General features: G+C 45.2%; 1 protein-coding gene across 3 annotated transcripts in view; it reads right to left on the bottom strand.

Annotated features, from left to right (window-relative positions):
• Window positions 1-18,301, bottom strand: part of LOC121546235 (dedicator of cytokinesis protein 4) — a 143,719-nt gene that overhangs the window by 26,874 nt on the left and 98,544 nt on the right. For 2 of the 3 annotated variants that reach the window (XM_041857335.2, XM_041857333.2), the window contains exons 26-39: window positions 13,714-13,812; window positions 13,358-13,452; window positions 13,130-13,205; window positions 12,886-12,986; window positions 12,727-12,785; window positions 12,445-12,593; window positions 12,171-12,256; window positions 8,141-8,167; window positions 7,720-7,876; window positions 7,168-7,261; window positions 6,857-7,005; window positions 6,183-6,269; window positions 5,962-6,066; window positions 5,282-5,423 (exon numbers count right to left, since the gene is read on the bottom strand). In XM_041857335.2, the coding sequence (XP_041713269.2) occupies window positions 5,282-5,423; window positions 5,962-6,066; window positions 6,183-6,269; window positions 6,857-7,005; window positions 7,168-7,261; window positions 7,720-7,876; window positions 8,141-8,167; window positions 12,171-12,256; window positions 12,445-12,593; window positions 12,727-12,785; window positions 12,886-12,986; window positions 13,130-13,205; window positions 13,358-13,452; window positions 13,714-13,812 (1,426 nt within the window). The remainder of the gene's footprint in view (window positions 1-5,281; window positions 5,424-5,961; window positions 6,067-6,182; window positions 6,270-6,856; window positions 7,006-7,167; window positions 7,262-7,719; window positions 7,877-8,140; window positions 8,168-12,170; window positions 12,257-12,444; window positions 12,594-12,726; window positions 12,786-12,885; window positions 12,987-13,129; window positions 13,206-13,357; window positions 13,453-13,713; window positions 13,813-18,301) is intronic. The other variant, XM_041857334.2, reaches the window with a different exon arrangement.

Genomic DNA, 18,301 nt, shown 5'->3' on the forward strand with positions numbered 1-18,301 from the left:
TAACAAGAGATCGATCCCGATCCTCACTAAGTACTCATGTATGTATTTACAGCATGGCCACAGTTCTGGCTCAGGACCAAGATGGAAGGAGTCATACTATTTAAAAAAAAATACATTTCCCTTTATTACTTTCCAACCCCACCACCCCTTCCCTAATTGGAGTAAACTAGTGAACAACAATGCTTAGCCTCTACTTCCAGCTTATACATACTACACTGCTCAAAAAAATAAAGGGAACACTTAAACAACACAATGTAACTCCAAGTCAATCACACTTCTGTGAAATCAAACTGTCCACTTAGGAAGCAACACTGATTGACAATATATTTCACATGCTGTTGTGCAAATGGAATAGACAACAGGTGGAAATTATAGGCAATTAGCAAGACACCCCCAATAAAGGACTGGTTTTGCAGGTGGTGACCACAGACCACTTCTCAGTTCCTATGCTTCCTGGCTGATGTTTTGGTCACTTTTGAATGCTGGCGGTGCTTTCACTCTAGTGGTAGCATGAGACGGAGTCTACAACCCACACAAGTTGCTCAGGTAGTGCAGCTCATCCAGGATGGCACATCAATGCGAGCTGTGGCAAGAAGGTTTGCTGTGTCTGTCAGCGTAGTGTCCAGAGCATGGAGGCGCTACCAGGAGACAGGCCAGTACATCAGGAGACGTGGAGGAGGCCGTAGGAGGGCAACAACCCAGCAGCAGGACTGCTACCTCCACCTTTGTGCAAGGAGGAGCAGGAGGAGCACTGCCAGAGCCCTGCAAAATTACCTCCAGCAGGCCACAAATGTGCATGTGTCTGCTCAAACGGTCAGAAACAGACTCCATGAGGGTGGTATGAGGGCCCGACGTCCACAGGTGGGGGTTGTGCTTACAGCCCAACACCGTGCAGTACGTTTGGCATTTGCCAGAGAACACCAAGATTGGCAAATTCGCCACTGGCGCCCTGTGCTCTTCACAGATGAAAGCAGGTTCACACTGAGCACGTGACAGACGTGACAGAGTCTGGAGACGCCGTGGAGAACGTTCTGCTGCCTGCAACATCCTCCAGCATGACCGGTTTGGCGGTGGGTCAGTCATGGTGTGGGGTGGCATTTCTTTGGGGGGCCGCACAGCCCTCCATGTGCTCGCCAGAGGTAGCCTGACTGCCATTAGGTACCGAGATGAGATCCTCAAACCCCTTGTGAGACCATATGATGGTGCGGTTGGCCCTGGGTTCCTCCTAATGCAAGACAATGCTAGACCTCATGTGGCTGGAGTGTGTCAGCAGTTCCTGCAAGAGGAAGGCATTGATGCTATGGACTGGCCCGCCCGTTCCCCAGACCTGAATCCAATTGAGCACATCTGGGACATCATGTCTCGCTCCATCCACCAACGCCACGTTGCACCACAGACTGTCCAGGAGTTGGCGGATGCTTTAGTCCAGGTCTGGGAGGAGATCCCTCAGGAGACCATCCGCCACCTCATCAGGAGCATGCCCAGGCGTTGTAGGGAGGTCATACAGGCACGTGGAGGCCACACACACTACTGAGCCTCATTTTGACTTGTTTTAAGGACATTACATCAAAGTTGGATCAGCCTGTAGTGTGGTTTTCCACTTAAATTTTGAGGGTGACTCCAAATCCAGACCTCCATGGGTTGATACATTTGATTTCCATTGATAATTTTTGTGTGATTTTGTTGTCAGCACATTCAACTATGTAAAGAAAAAAGTATTTAATAAGATTATTTCATTCATTCAGATCTAGGATGTGTGATTTTAGTGTTCCCTTAATTTTTTTGAGCAGTGTATATACATTTTATGGACACAGTCAATTTTACAATAATTATATTTTGTTTGTTTTTACTCCTGAACTTCCTCTACCCTCAACCTCTCCGATCATTTTCATGATGTCCATCCGGTTTGCTTCTATATGCCATATCTTTCTAACTGTACTCTTTCACAAAAGCTCTCAACCTATAATCTACCGTAATTTTCGGACTATAAGCCGCGCCTTTTCCCCAATTTTTCGACCCTGCGGCTTATATAACGGTGCGGCTAATCTATGGATTTTTACAGCTAACGGCCACTAGAAGACCTCCTAAATCTATGGATTTTACAGGTTACAGTCCACCAACTTTAACTCTATGGGCTCTATGACCGGTCCGCGCCCCCCACCTTTAAGCGGCGGGCTCCAGCAGGAAAAGCTGGAGGCCGGAAAAGAGTGAGACAGGTAGCGCGCAAAAGTAAAAGTGGAACCGAGAGTGGTACGAGAGACAGAACGAGAGACAGAACGAGAGCAAGACAGACAGACATTACGAGAGCGAGACAGTTTGTCTCTTTCCCGACAATCCCCTCTGTGCACGAACCCTTACATATGATAATTAAACATTAAAACACCTGCGGCTTATAGTCCAGTGCGGCTTATATATGTACACATCATTCAATATCATTCAATTTAGCTGCTGCGGCTTATACTCCGGTGCGCCTTATAGTGCGGAAAATACGGTACATACTTATTATGGACACAGTATGCTTACATTATTAGTTATCTTGTTGTTATTAGTTGTTGTTAGTTGTTATTAGTCCCATCCTTCAGCTCCATTCAACACCACCCATCTATCTCTTAACACCATCCATATTGGATTTCTATTTGCCATATATTTTTCAACTGTACTGTGATGTTTTATAAAAGTTCTGAACCTTTCTATTCTCATTGTTTCTACAGATTGTAAATTGAAAATAAACATTTTTGCTAAAAGTATTATTATATTATTGATCGATTGACTATGACTTTTCAGATCATCCAGTTATGCTTTCTGCAGGGTTAGCTCCAGGTAAATATTGCAATCCTTTAGCCATTCCTGGACCTGTGTCCAAAAACAAGCTACAAATGGACAGTACCAAAACAAATGATCTAATTATTCTGTCTCTTCGCAGCAAAATCTGCAGAGCTGGGAAGATTGTATCCCCCATATAAATAACATTCTATTGGTAGCAAGAATTTAAGTTTTGAATCCGGCGTCGTTTTGCGTATCAGTTCATAAACACTATGCCATGGGATCGGTACGTCAAAAATCTCTTCCCAACTATTTTGCAATCTATATGGGACGGCTGTCAATCCTTTGGTCCTTAAATGAAACTGGTATACTTTTTTATCTATCACAGTTTTCTTTAACCAATTACCGGTATGTTCTTTAATGCAAGGCCGACAGACAAGTTCCTTAATTTTTCCCCCTTCCACTTTCCTCTTCAATTTTTGCGGTAATCCTGCAATGATTTGGTTGTAATTATGGGTAGAGCAGACTCTTGGTTTCCTCCTCTATAATGTCCATGCTGTAATGCAGTGGAAGGCTGTATTACATTTTAGTCATTTAGCAGACGGTCTTATCCAGAGCGACTTACAGTTAGTGAATGCGTACATTTCTTACGCTGTATGCAGCGGAAGAAAACTAGGGTACTAAGGGTTTCCTGGTTAGGTTAAGAAACACTCCTAATATGACTCGTATTGATATCCTTATTCATAAGGAATAATTCGTCTGTGCATCAGTCTTGTATGATATGCCACTTATATTATTTAGGCTTACTAGACATGTGGGATGTAGTGTACCACTGTGTTTGTGTTTTGGGGGTTTTACTATCCTTATGGGGACCAGAAGTCCTCACAAGGATAGTAAAACAAGGAACATTTTGACAAGTGGGGACATTTTGCTAGTCCCCACAAGGAAAAAGGCTATTTTAGGTTTAGGGGTTAAGGTTCTGGTTCAGGTTAGGGTTAGGTTAACCCATTACCCTCGTACCCGTATACGGGTTCAAAATGGCAGATTTGGGCACTGATAAGCGCCTAAATTGGAACGCAGTGGCCGTACAGTAGAATGCTATACATGACGTCAGATGTCAGGCTCTGTCCTTCACAGCTCTGTATGGGTTTTGACTGACAGCTGTTCTGAACTTGAGCACCGCACGCGACAAGAAGTTGCCCCTCATCCCTCTCGCTAATTGGCCAACTTTTGCAAATGTTTTGGTTGTCTGAGTGAGGGAAATCCTGTAAATGAAGACTCAATGAATTTTTAAAGATGAGATGTTGAGGATTATAAAAAATACCGCTTTAATGTCATACCCGTGAGTCCATATAATAAAACGAATGTAATATACAGTGTCAACGTTTATGACGACTATGTTTGATGTGGTCCTCTGTAGCTCAGCTGGTAGAGCACGGCACTTGTAACGCCAAGGTAGTGGGTTCGATCCCCGGGACCACCCATACACAAAAATGTATGCACGCATGACTGTAAGTCGCTTTGGATAAAAGCGTCTGCTAAATGGCATATTATTATTATTATTATTATGCACAGTTACAAGATGTCATGGCGTTATACCCTGGGTTGTTCTGAACATAATGAACCTATGATTGTTGTATTGTGAAGAAAATTTGCCGCCGACCTTGCATCTGAATGCACTCATGACTCCATTCCATGCGCACCAAAATTATGATCTGCTTCTCTGAATTGCCTTGTAAAAGCTAGTCATGTTGGCAATAGAACAAGCTTTCAAATGATGCCCAGGGATGGATGGCGGGGATGCAGGGCTGTGTTCCAATCAAAACAACTACAAGTGTGCTTGCTCTAGTTCCTCAACGGCACGGCTAGGAGAGCTAAAAAAAGCACCTTATAGTTGAAGACTCTTCTTTGAGTCATAAATTAGCATTGAAATTGCTTAGGAACTGTGCACACTGGAGAGGTGTGTGGCCACTTGGAGATACCAGTTAGTCCTCTCACTCAAACCCTTGTCATTGTTCTGTCTTATGTTGCACCTACCCCACATTTTCCAAGAATATTCTTATCATGTTATTGAATGTATCCAGAGTATTTTCAGATTTCGTAACAAATGTGACGAAAAGTACAGTAAATGTAAAATGCACATAAAATCAACAGTGTAATGTTTGGATTAAGTCTTGTGTCAGGTGAACTGTTGTGTCCTCACCTTAAGTCTAATAATTTTCCCATAATCTCCAAACTGTTCCGGTTTAATTTCTACCATAGTTATACATATGTTTTTCATATTTGTCCTGTAAGAAACGTTTCAATTTAGCCCTATCCATATAGGCCAATTCTCACGAGTGTAAAGGGTTAGGTTTAAGGTTAGGGAAAATAGGATTTTGAATGGGAATCAATTGGTTGGTCCTCACAAGGATAGTAAAACAAACGTGTGTGTATGTGTGTGTGTGCGCGTATTTGTGCACACGTTTGTGCAGTGTATAGTGTATGTTGTCTATGTCAATAGGTCAATAAAGGATACACTGAGCCTCGGCCTGGTAGATGGTCTGGTCAGGCTGGTTGACGTGCTGCATGGCGATGGCGTGGGGGAACTCATTCAGCATACGCTGCTGGAAGGCCTCCAGCCTCTCGTAGTCATGGCCACGGCACACAAACTCCTTATTCTGCAGACGAGGCAGAGACCGCATCAAAGGCAGAACAGAGACAGCACAGGGGTTAACATGACATCTAGTGGACAGTTACAGTATCTGCAACAGTTACAGTATCTAGAGGTCAAATCTTCTAATACTGTAACTTCAAAATATAATTTATGATTTATTTGTCAATCTAATAAACACATACTAACAATTTATATGAGGTTGCTTTTGTGTAACGTTGGTTATGAATGCATAAGTCCTTTTGAAGAAAGGAACAGATTGACAATATACTTCTGTAGCTCAGCTGGTAGAGCATGGCGCTTGTAACGCCAAGGTAGTGGGTTCGATCCCCGGGACCACCCATACACAAAAAATGTATGCACGCATGACTGTAAGTCGCTTTGGATAAAAGCGTCTGCTAAATGGCATATTATTATTATTATTATTGGCAACTTGCTTAGAAGTGCAGATGGAAATTGGATGGCAAACCCCTATATGAGCAGTTCTACGGCCTCTAAAATGTCCTTTCTTTAACAAAATGACCAGTCGTAAAACAGAGAGGTACCCTTAGGAAGAAGGGGAACTTCTTGCCATAGAAGCCGACCCTGAAGAACTCTGGCTCCAGTCTCTGCTGGTCCATGATCTTATCATACAGCGATGCCTCCATCATCTGTCAACAGAAAATGCCAGGTTACAAAACACTATTAGGTTATGTCATTTTCTACTAATAAACTAAACTGAGAACTGGTTAGGGATCAGTCAGAGTGGAGATATAAAGTAACTCACCCTCATCTTGCTGAGGTTCCTGTAGTCGTAGTAAGACTCGTACTGGTCCGCCAGCTCTCTGCACAGAATGATCCCGTTTTCCCAACACTGAGGAAACAAACACATTATCACACTAACAATGGTTACATCTCAATAGTAATGTGTTTTCACATTTTCATCTCGTTCACATTAGCAGAATAAGGATTAAAGGAAAGGAAGCCTCTTTAGAATATTGAGATGCTGACAAAACATGTATGTAAAATAGCCTGCAGAGACTGACTGCAGTATGAGTCTTGACCACTGGGTGGCGGTAGCGTACTAACAGTAACTGTGCCAACTCCCAAGGCAGACCTGCCATCACAATGCAGGTGCAGCACCCAGCCATCATGCTAACGAAATGAAAGCTTTCCTGCTGCGTTTTACTCCCAAGGCAGCGGCAGCTAGCAGATGGCTTTGGTTGTGAATTCACAAGGCAATTGGGCAAAGAATAATGGGGGAGGACATTTTGAAATAATGTGATGGGAGATGCTGAGCAGAACATTCAGATAAGATTGGCTTTTTATTATGATTGTTAATGGAGAGAGAGAGTGGGGAAGAGAGAACAAGAGAGAGAGAGAATGAAAGACAGAACGAGAGATAAAGAATGGAAGAGAGAGAGAGACAGAGAGAGTGAAATAAAGGGCTAGAGATCCCACCTTCCCCCTGTCAAAGTTCTGTACAATGGTAAGATGGAGGTACTCCTTCCTCTGCCACTCGCTCTGCATGGGGTAGTTGAGGAACTCTCTGAGGGGCCTCTCGGACCACTCCAACAGCTCGTCATACAACAGAAGAGTGTAGGAGGCCTCTGTACAACACACACACAGTCATGGTTATGCCAAACCCTTGAGCCTCGAACAGCCACACTCACAGCCCACACACTTAAACACACAAAGTACACACACACACACACACACACACACAAGTGTACATACATGGCTTAATTTCCTGGCCATGTTTAACAGTGTACCTGTGTAATTCTGTGCTTTCAGGTGAAGTTCGTACAACTTGTGGATGTAACGGATGTACATCTCCTCCTTGTTCAACTCAGTTTTGTAGAAATTCTAGAGAGGCAACGAGGGGGAGACAGAGAGAGATTGAGAGAGAGAGCAAAGTGCACCAATGTTTATCAGCCACTGAATAGTAATGAACTATTCTGCCCACATAAACAGGTGCTTTCAGGCTCTAGTGCTTCGGTCCGTTATATAAGATAAACCTGCAGGACTGAAAGACACCACGCGCAAAATAAATCCCCCAGGTTGGCGTGGTAACAAAGACAACACAGAATTGTATGTATGAGGGGGCTATGAACTCATGGAGCCCTGATCTAAAAAGCATGATCATCATAGCAACTTTAACATCATCAGGAATGGAACAGAAACACAGCTTTGGTCCTGTTCTCTTAACACAATAGTTCAAAGGGACAAAAGGCTAGCAATAAATAAATGGGGTTTCTACGGTGAGAGGAGAGCACTGATTAAATCTATTCGAGGGCCACAGACGGAAAGAGACTGTCACTGACCAGCAGACTGACGGTGCAGCCAATCTTCTTCCCATCCACCTCCCCCAGCTTCATGCAGTCCCTGTAGTCCAGTAGTCTCTCCATCAGACGTGTGACGGTGGCGATGAGAGAGATGCCACTCTCCCTCCAGGTCTCCCTCTCAATCTTCTTCAACAGACTGGAATAGCGAGAGAGAGAGAGAGAAAGGGAGAGAGAGAGTGACAGAGGCGAGCAGGAGAGAGAGGGGGAGAAATAGACATAGAAGAAGAAAGAGAGCACGAGAGAGAGAGAGAGAGAGAGAGAGAGAGCAAGCAGAGAAAAAGAGAGAAAGAGACAGAAAAAGAAAAACCTGTTGTCAGTCATGTTGTCCTGTCTCCCAGCAGTAAAGGACATCCCTAACAGACGGACAACACACTGTGTGTAGAGTATTGGAGTGTCTTACCTAGGGTACGGACCAAACAGAGGGATTCTACTCCGGGAAAGCAATGGCAAAACAAATTAATATTAATAGATTAATAATATCAGCACACACTCACACAGGTTAACTCAGGGTTAGTGATGTTAGTCAGTTAGATAAGGAAACGGAGTAGTCGGGTAGATAAGGAAAAAGACTGTGTACAGCTATAAAGGCTAAAAAGTGTCTGCGACCCATATTAGGGAAGACTTTACCAATATATTGAAATAAACTGTATCCAGAACAAACATGTAAAATACTGTGGTGGAGGGAATGCAATGTGATGGCACTAAGCTTTACAGTGTTCCACATGTACACTGACATAGACTGCCCAGGTGAATCCAGGTGAAAGCTTTGATCCCTTATTGTTGTCACCTGTTAAATCCACTTCAATCAGTGTAGATGAAGGGGAGGAGACAGTTTAAATAAAGATTTTTAAGCCTTGAGACAATTGAGACACGGATTGTGTATGTGTGCCATTCAGAGGGTGAATGGGCAAGACAAAATATTTAAGTGCCTTTGAATGGGGCATGGTAGTAGGTTCCAGGCGCACTGGTTTGAGTGTGTCAAGAACTGCAGCGCTGCTGGGTTTTTCACGCTCAACAATTTCCTGTGTGTATCAAGAATGGTCCACCACCCAAAGGACATCCAGCCAACTTGACACAACTGTGGGAAGCATTGGCGTCAACGTGGGCCAGCATCAATGTTCCCTCTAATATTTTTCAGCACTGAGCAAATTTCAGGTCTGCTGAGCGCAAACTTGAACCTTGTGAAATTTCTGTGCAACGTCCAGCGTGCATTTACTGTGAACACTGAGGCTGTACCCGCTTTAAGTTACTGTTTTAACAGTGGCCAAGTAGGCTACTGTGGCTATTTGATCATAATGTAGCCCTACCAGAGTGGCGTACCATAAAAAAACAATTGAGAAAATGCATCACATAACATTTAAACATTTAAATAGTGGTTCTATCATTCAGCCTAGAGTAGCAGCCAATGTGCGGTGTTCAATGTAGGCCTACATTCCATGAGACTTTTGAAAAAAACATGCAGGTCTTGACATTAACCTTTATTTACTTGTCCTTCAGACAAGGAGGTGACTGAACATGTTGTTGTGTTGTTTGATGCAAGAAACCACTTTACAAAATAAAATGCATTATTATTCCCATACCATTATTACAGAGAATCAGACAAATGATGCTACCCTCTGCCTATTGGCTACTTAGTTTATTCAAGCCTGTCTCAAAATACAACACTGCCCCTTTAAGACAAAAACAACAGCTCTTTACTTGACTCGCTTTTCAAAGATGGCTAGAAATGTACACGTTTTGTGCTCTTGTAGGAAGCAACCACTCCCCTATTGCTGACTACAAATTAGCTATAACTGGGCTAATAACTCACTAACTAGCAAAGGATATGAACAAATGTGTACACGTGGCTACATGCAGCTCTCGCTTTGATCTCAAAACAAGCACATAATAATTGCGAACGCTCATGCTCTAAAACAGTTCAGTTCAAAGTATATAGTATATTTGCATATAGGCCTACTGCAGCTCTGATTGGTTATGGTGCACCGGTCTGTGTAAAATACGGGCCTGAGTTGTGCCTGTCAATGCAATAGAATCCTACTCTTGCATAGTTCGTTCTGCATACTAAGTCTTGCATAGTTCGTTTTGTTTCGGTATGTTGCATTGAAAGTGGCTAATATTGCGTTGATTCGATCACAATTCCCACATTAAAGGGAACCGTTGATAGTGTTAACTAACGGGGAAAACTCTAGAAAGTTGAGTGAAGTTCAATCTCCTGCTTCTCTACGCAGGCTGATTTCTCTTCTGCGTGGCAGTCCCTTGGGGAGCAGCGTGCCCGCTTAGAAGGAACATTGGCCAGCATCCCTGTGGAACGCTTTCGACACCTTGTAGAGTCCATGCCCCGATAAATTGAGGCTGTTCTGAGGGCAAGAGGGGTGCAACTCAATATTAGGAAGGTGTTCCTAATGTTTTGTACACTGATGGTGGACAAGGCAGTGACACATCATCAAATCAAATCAAATCAAATTTTATTGGTCACATGCGCCGAATACAACAGGTGCAGACATTACAGTGAAATGCTTATATGGATGCTGTACTGTACGTGTGTGTACAGTACCATTGTAGAATAATAGTGAAGACATCAAAACTATGAAATAACACATATGGAATCATGTAGTAAACAAAAAAGTATTAAACAAATCAAAATATATTTTATATTTGAGATTCTTCAAATAGCCACCCTTTGCCTTGATAACAGCTTTGCACACTCCTGGCATTCTCTCGACCAGCTTCACCTGGAATGCTTTTCCAACAGTCTTAAAGGAGTTCCCACATATACTGAGCACTTGTTGGCTGCTTTTCCTTCACTCTGCGGTCCGACTCATCCCAAACCATCTCAATTGGGTTGAGGTCGGGGGATTGTGGAGGCCAGGTCATCTGATGCAGCACTCCATCACTCTCCTTCATGGTAAAATAGCCCTTACACAGCCTGGAGGTGTGTTGGGTCATTGTCCTGTTGATACAAATGATAGTCCCACTAAGCCCAAACCAGATGGGTTGGCATATCATGCAGTGGCAGCCATGCTGGTTAAGTGTGCCTTAAATTCTAAATAAATCACAGCCAGTGTCACCAGCAAAGCACCCCCACACCATAACACCTCCTCCTCCATGCTTTATGGTGGGAAATACACATGCGGAGATCATCCGTTCACCCACACCACGTCTCACAAAGACACGGCGATTGGAACCAAAAATCTCCAATTTGGACTCCAGACCAAAGGACAAAATTGCTCGTGTTTCTTGGCCCAAGCAGGTCTCTTCTTCTTATTGGTGTCCTTTAGTAGTGGTTTCTTTGCAGCAATTCGACCATGAAGGCCTGATTTACACAGTTCCCTTTGAACAGTTGATGTTGAGATGTGTCTGTTACTTGAACTCTGCTGCAATTTCTGAGGCTGGTAAATCTAATGAACTTATCCTCTGCAGCAGAGGTAACTCTGGGTCTTCCATTCCTGTGGCGGTCCTCATGAGAGCCAGTTTCATCATAGCGCTTGATGGTTTTTGCGACTGCACTTGAAGAAAGGTTCAAAGTTCTTGAAATGTTCCGTATTGACTGACCTTCATGTCTTAAAGTAATGATGGACCGTCGTTTCTCTTTGCTTATTTGAGCTGTTCTTGCCATAATATGGACTTGGTCTTTTACCAAATAGGGCTATCTTCTGTATACCCCCCCTACCTTGTCACAACACAACTGATTGGCTCAAACGAAGAAGGAAAGAAATTCCACAAATTAACTTTTTGGTTACTACATGATTCCATATGTGTTATTTCATAGTTTTGATGTCTTCACAATTATTCTACAATGTAGAAAATAGTCAAAATAAAGAAAAACCCTGGAATGAGTAGGTGTGTCCAAACTTTTGACTGGTACTGTATGTGACTGATTCCTCTAAAGCAAATTAATGTTGCCCTATGCTGAAGTCTAACCAGTGTAGAAACGTGTTTATAAACTAGTTACAGAGCTCATAAACTAGTTATAACGCTCATATAAAGCTCATAAAGCTTATACATCTCAAAGACAGCTCGTGGAACATTCATAAATGGCCCAATTGATGTCTGACAAAAAGTGGGACTATGATATATGGGCTTGCAGTGAGATAGGGAGAGAATTGCACGAACACTGCACAGACCAACAAAAAACAACACTCATACACACACACACACACAAGCGCTACAGCACAAAGCATGCAAGGTGAAGGGACCAACCTGAGCACACGGACAAGGAGATCTCAGAGAGGAGGCGTGAAGGAGTATGGATATGAGAGGAGGTGCTTGTCTGGATTATTCAAAACACTTACCTTGTTACATCCTTCCCTCCCCACATACATTCCTCCATCCCTTCACGAGTCCTCTTACCAATACAACATACAGACAAACTGATTCTGATAATGACGTTTACAGTGTGGGAGACTGTATGCGTGTTCCCTCTGACTCACATGCTGTTGAAGAGCTCTCTGTACGTCTCGTCTCCTTTGCCTTCTGACATCAGACTGTCCAGTTTGTCTATCAGCTTTGCCTCCACCTGACGAGAGAAGAGATTGTTTATGTAATCAGTCTATATCAATACATGGATGCCACCATTGGGCACAGTTGGTCTGGTCTGGTGGAACTGCAGTACCCATAGAGTGCCACCAGGAGGTGCTAGTGCTGGTCCCAGTCAGTCCAGTACCAGAGCTATATGAACTGCATATGGACGGCTCTGTACATTACCTGTTTGAAGTTTCCGCTCCTCCTCTGCTCCCAGTCCATCATGTCATGGAAGATGGGGATCATGACGTTCCTCAGGTCTGGCTGGGGAACCAGGGTCACCTCCAGGAACGGACCTATCATCGCCGGGATGAAGTTCAACTTGTGTTCACCTGGAGAGAGAGTGAGGGAGAGAGAGATGGAGAGCGCAGGAGAGAGAGAGAGATCAACTACATTCCTCTGAGTGACTAGCAAGAATCCAATAAAGTGACACAGAAATAGAATGAGAATGTGACTGTATCGTACCTAAGTTCTGCCACATGCTGAAGATCTCACAACCCATCATCACCCTCATGTCTCCATACCTGTACAACGAGATAAAACACAGCGCGAGGTCAGAACAGCGCCGAACCAAGGATGTGAAATGTGAAGAAAGTTAGTGAGTGTGTATGTAGAGACACTTACTTCTCCAGTACTCTCTTCCTCTTAGATGGAGAGAAGGACTCCAGTTGAAGACAGGGCTGGTTGATGAAGATGACAGACAGATAGAAGTACGAGTCCCACACCTAAGGAAGATACATAAAACCACATTATAGCAAGTCAATAACACATAGAACCACATTATAGCATGTCAATAACACATATAACCCCATTCATTCTATGTTGTTTTTTAACAAAGAAAGACAAAGTGGATATAAGCAGCTCTTACCTTGTAGTCAAACTTCTCATTTAGGAAATTTTTCCTCAGAGCATCAGAAAGGTACAGGACTGTTGTTATGATGACACTGAGAAAGAGGGAGGGTAGAGAGAAAGAAAGAGAAAGTGCATAATAAGATTAAGTTGATAAAAAAGGTGTCAGCTAATGAGGAGTAACTATGGAGGGACACCATTCTGAATCAAATATGTTAGCTACTGCAAGGGGGAAAAGTTATCTTACTTGTTGGTGACCAACCGCATGACAGTCCAATCTTTCGGGAACATCTCTGGCCGAATCAGAATGCGGAAAACGGTGAAAATCTGCAAGAGGAAGTCCTGAAAAAACAGCAATTGCCATTCAGCACATCACCAAGCTATGAATCTAAAGTAATGTATTCAGAGTGGGAGTGCATTTATGATATCCATAGTGTGCATTTATGGTATTAATTCCTATTCCTGTGAACTTAGTGACCCCATTTCTTCCTGCCCACATTCCTATCACTCCATCTCACCTCTTCCTCAACCCCTGGCATGAGCTGAGTCATCAGTCAGATTCTGCTGAGTGGTGTATGTGATTGTGTCTGTGTGTAGCCTTACCCTCAGGTCGTCTTTGCTGGTGAAGGCCTGCAGGAGCTGCTGGTAATGTTTATCACTCATCTGTCTGAGGAGAGCCAGCAGGCACGCCACAAACTCCCCCTGTAGACAGAAGAGAGAGAGAGAGAGAGAGAGAGAGAGAGAGAGAGAGCGATAGAGAGAAACAAGAGAAACAGCTTTTAACATCTGAGATATTGGCCACATATACAAGCTCTAACAGTGAGAGAGTTGAAAGACTATGTATCTCCATGGAAGTCATGTAAACACTACAGTCAGAACAGGCTGGGAGAGAAATAAAAAAATATATACAGTGAGGGAAAAAAGTTTTTGATCCCCTGCTGATTTTGTACGTTTTCCCACTGACAAATAAATGATCAGTCAATAAATTTAATGGTAGGTTTATTTGAACAGTGAGAGACAGAATAACAACAAAAAAATCCAGAAAAACGCATGTAAAATTTTTTATAAATTGATTTGAATTTTAATGAGGGAAATAAGTATTTGACCCCCTCTCAATCAGAAAGATTTCTGGCTCCCAGGTGTCTTTTATACAGGTAACGAGCTGAGATTAGGAGCACACTCTTAAAGGGAGTGCTCCTAATCTCAGCTTGTTACCTGTATAAAAGACACCTGTCCACAGAAGCAATCAATCAATCAGATTCCAAACTCTCCACCATGGCCAAGACCAAAGAGCTCTCCAAGGATGTCAGGGACAAGATTGTAGACCTACACAAGGCTGGAATGGGCTACAAGACCATCGCCAAGCAGCTTGGTGAGAAGGTGACAACAGTTGGTGCGATTATTCGCAAATGGAAGAAACACAAAAGAACTGTCAATGTCCCACGGCCTGGGGCTCCATGCAAGATCTCACCTCGTGGAGTTGCAATGATCATGAGAACGGTGAGGAATCAGCCCAGAACTACACGGGAGGATCTTGTCAATGATCTCAAGGCAGCTGGGACCATAGTCACCAAGAAAACAATTGGTAACGCACTACGCCGTGAAGGACTGAAATCCTAAAGCGCCCGCAAGGTCCCCCTGCTCAAGAAAGCACATATACAGGCCCGTCTGAAGTTTGCCAATGAACATCTGAATGATTCAGAGGAGAACTGGGTGAAAGTGTTGTGGTCAGATGAGACCAAAATCGAGCTCTTTGGCATCAACTCGCCGTGTTTGGAGGAGGAGGAATGCTGCCTATGACCCCAAGAACACCATCCCCACCGTCAAACATGGAGGTGGAAACATTATGCTTTGGGGGTGTTTTTCTGCTAAGGGGACAGGACAACTTCACCGCATCAAAGGGACGATGGACGGGGCCATCAATCTTGTGTGAGAACCTCCTTCCCTCAGCCAGGGCATTGAAAATGGGTCGTGGATGGGTATTCCAGCATGACAATGACCCAAAACACACGGCCAAGGCAACAAAGGAGTGGCTAAAGAAGAGGCACATTAAGGTCCTGGAGTAGCCTAGCCAGTCTCCAGACCTTAATCCCATAGAAAATCTGTAGAGGGAGCTGAAGGTTTGAGTTGCCAAACGTCAGGCTCGAAACCTTAATGACATGGAGAAGATCTGCAAAGAGGAGTGGGACAAAATCCCTCCTGAGATGTGTGCAAACCTGGTGGCCAACTACAAGAAACGTCTGACCTCTGTGATTGCCAACAAGGGTTTTGCCACCAAGTACTAAGTCATGTTTTGCAGAGGGGTCAAATACTTATTTCCCTCATTATAATGCAAATCAATTTATAACATTTTTGACATATGTCTTTCTAATTTTTTGTTGTTGTTATTCTGTCTCTCACTGTTCAAATAAACCTACCATTAAAATTATAGACTGATTGTCACGGATTCTGCCGAGGCTGCTCCCCCTCCTGGTACGAGCAGGCGTCGGCGGTCGCCGTCCCCGGAGTACTAGCTGCCACCGATCTATGTTTCTGTGTGTGATTGCTTTTGTCTGTCTGTCACACCTGTGTCCTATTGTGTATTCATCACCTGTCCTATAAGTTCCGTCTTTTTGCTTGGTAGGATTGTGTGTTGTTGTTCGCCTGTCGTTGTGCTGCGTGTTTTGCTTCTTGTTTGCATTTTTTGTGTTTTACGCATTTTGCGTAAATGCTCGCCTCTTGTTGTTTGAGGTCGTTTGTTTTCCGTTTCCTTTTGGAAATTTTGAGTAAACTCTGTTGGACTGAGCCTCGGTGTCCTGCGCCTGACTTCCACCACACATACACCTCACCGCATGACAGAACAACACACCATCTCCATGGAGTCAGCAGGAACAGCGGCGATACCCAATCCCTGGAGGACCGGATTAATTACCAGGACGCCATGATCCGGCAACTCGGGGTCGCCATGGACGAGGTGTCCAACCGTCTGCGCCCGGTTGATGAATCGGGGAGGTGCCCACGCCTTCTCACACCATCCCAGCACCAACGGCCAGTCCTCCTCTCTCAGCACCGGAACCCAGTGGCATTCGGCTCTCGCTCCCGAGGGCATATGACGGTTCTGCAGCCGGGTGTCAGGGCTTTCTCCTACAGGTAGAACTTTACCTTGCCACTATACACCCGGCGCCCTCGGGATACGAGAGCGTCTCCGCCCTCATCTCCTGTCTCTCGGGGAAGGCGTTGGAGTGGGCCAACGCCGAATGGAGGGGAATAGACGCCGCCACCATCACCTACGCGGAGTTTTCCCGCCGCTTCAGGACTGTCTTCGATCATCCACCTGAGGGGAAAGCGGCGGGAGAGCGTCTATTCCACCTCCGACAGGGGGAAGAGGAGCGCACAGGAGTTCGCACTGGAGTTCCGGACACTAGCAGCGGATGCGGGATGGAATGAGAGGGCCCTCATTGACCACTATCGGTGTAGCCTACGAGAGGACGTTCGTCGTGAGATGGCCTGCAGGGACACCAACCTGTCGTCTCGACCAGCTGGTGGACATCTCCATCAGTCTAGACACCCTGCTGGCTACCCGCGGACGTCCCCGAGTGGGGGTCGTCCATTCCATCCTCCAGCACCTCCGAGCCTATTCCTATGGAGCTCGGGGGTGCTGGCGCTAGAGAGAGGAGGAGGGAGAACCCGAGGAGGGCCAACCCCTGCACCAACTGTGGCGTGGAGGACACACCACGGCCAGGTGCTGGGGAGGGTCTTCTGAGAGAGGGGACAACAGGTCACGCACTGGGGAGTCATTTCAGGTGAGTAGGCGCCCCACTTACCCAGAGCTCTCTGTTGGTCACATGAGTATTCCTGTGCGTTTTCCACAGGTGGCACCTCATTCCCAGCATAAGGCGCTAGTAGATTCAGGCGCAGCTGGGAACTTTATTGATCGTAAAATTTTGTGCTAGGTTAGGAATTCCCCTTCGGCCGGTAGAAGTTCCATTCCCTGTCCATGCATTAGACAGCCGGCCGTTGGGGTCGGGTCTGATCAGGGGATGTCACAGCACCGCTGACTATGACTACGCAGGGGGGTCATGAGGAGATCATTCAGTTCTATCTGATTGACTCTCCTGCGTACCCAGTGGTGTTGGGGCTTCCCTGGTTAAGTACCCACGATCCTACCATAGCGTGGCAACAGAGGGCTCTTATGGAGTGGTCTGCCCAGTGTGTAGGGAGATGTCTAGGTGTTTCCATAGGGGCGACCTCGGTAGAGAGTCCGAACCAAGTGCCCGCACTGCGCATTCCCCCCGAGTATGAGGATTTAGCACTGGTCTTTAGTAAATCGAGGGCAGCAAGGCTACCTCCTCATAGACAGGGGGACTGTGCGATAAATATCCAGACTGGAGCAGCTCTTCCCAGGAGTCATGTGTATCCCCTGTCTCAAGAGGAGACAGCGGCTATGGAGACATACATAGCCGAGTCCTTGGCACAGGGATACATACGGCCCTCTACTTCCCCAGTCTCCTCGAGTTTCTTCTTTGTGAAGAAGAAGGACGGGGATTGCGCCCGTGTATTGATTATCGTAGTCTCAATCAGATTACAGTTAAATACAGCTACCCACTGCCACTGATTGCGGCGATGACGGAATCATACGCCGGAGGCGATTCTTCACAAAGTTAGATCTCAGGAGCGCGCAAATCTGGTGCGCATTAAGGGGGGATGAATGGAAGACAGCATTTAGTACCACCTCGGGTCATTACGAGTATCTCGTCATGCCATACGGGTTAATGAATGCTCCTTCAGTCTTCCAATACTTTGTTGACGAGATTTTCCGGGACATGCATGGGCAGGGTGTAGTAGTTTACATCGACGACATCCTGGTGTACTCTTCTACACGAGCCGAGCATGTAGCCCAGGTGCGCCGGAGTATTGAGACGACTGTTGGAGCATGACTTGTATGTCAAGGCAGAGAAATGCCTGTTCTTCCAGGAGTCCGTCTCCTTTTGGGTTATCGGTTGTCCGCGTCTGGCGTGGAGATAGAGGTAGATCGGGTATCGGGCTGTGCGTAATTGGCAAACTCCAACCACCGTAAAAGAGGTGCAGCGGTTCTTGGGTTTTGCTAATTACTACCGGGAGGTTTATCCGGGGCTTTGGACAGGTTGCAGTTCCCATTACGTCCCTAGCAAAGGGGGGTCCGGTGCGCTTGCAGTGGTCAGCTGAGGCGGAC

Source organism: Coregonus clupeaformis, chromosome 30 (assembly GCF_020615455.1).
Source record: "Coregonus clupeaformis isolate EN_2021a chromosome 30, ASM2061545v1, whole genome shotgun sequence".
In the NCBI taxonomy this organism is placed as follows: Eukaryota; Metazoa; Chordata; class Actinopteri; order Salmoniformes; family Salmonidae; genus Coregonus; species Coregonus clupeaformis.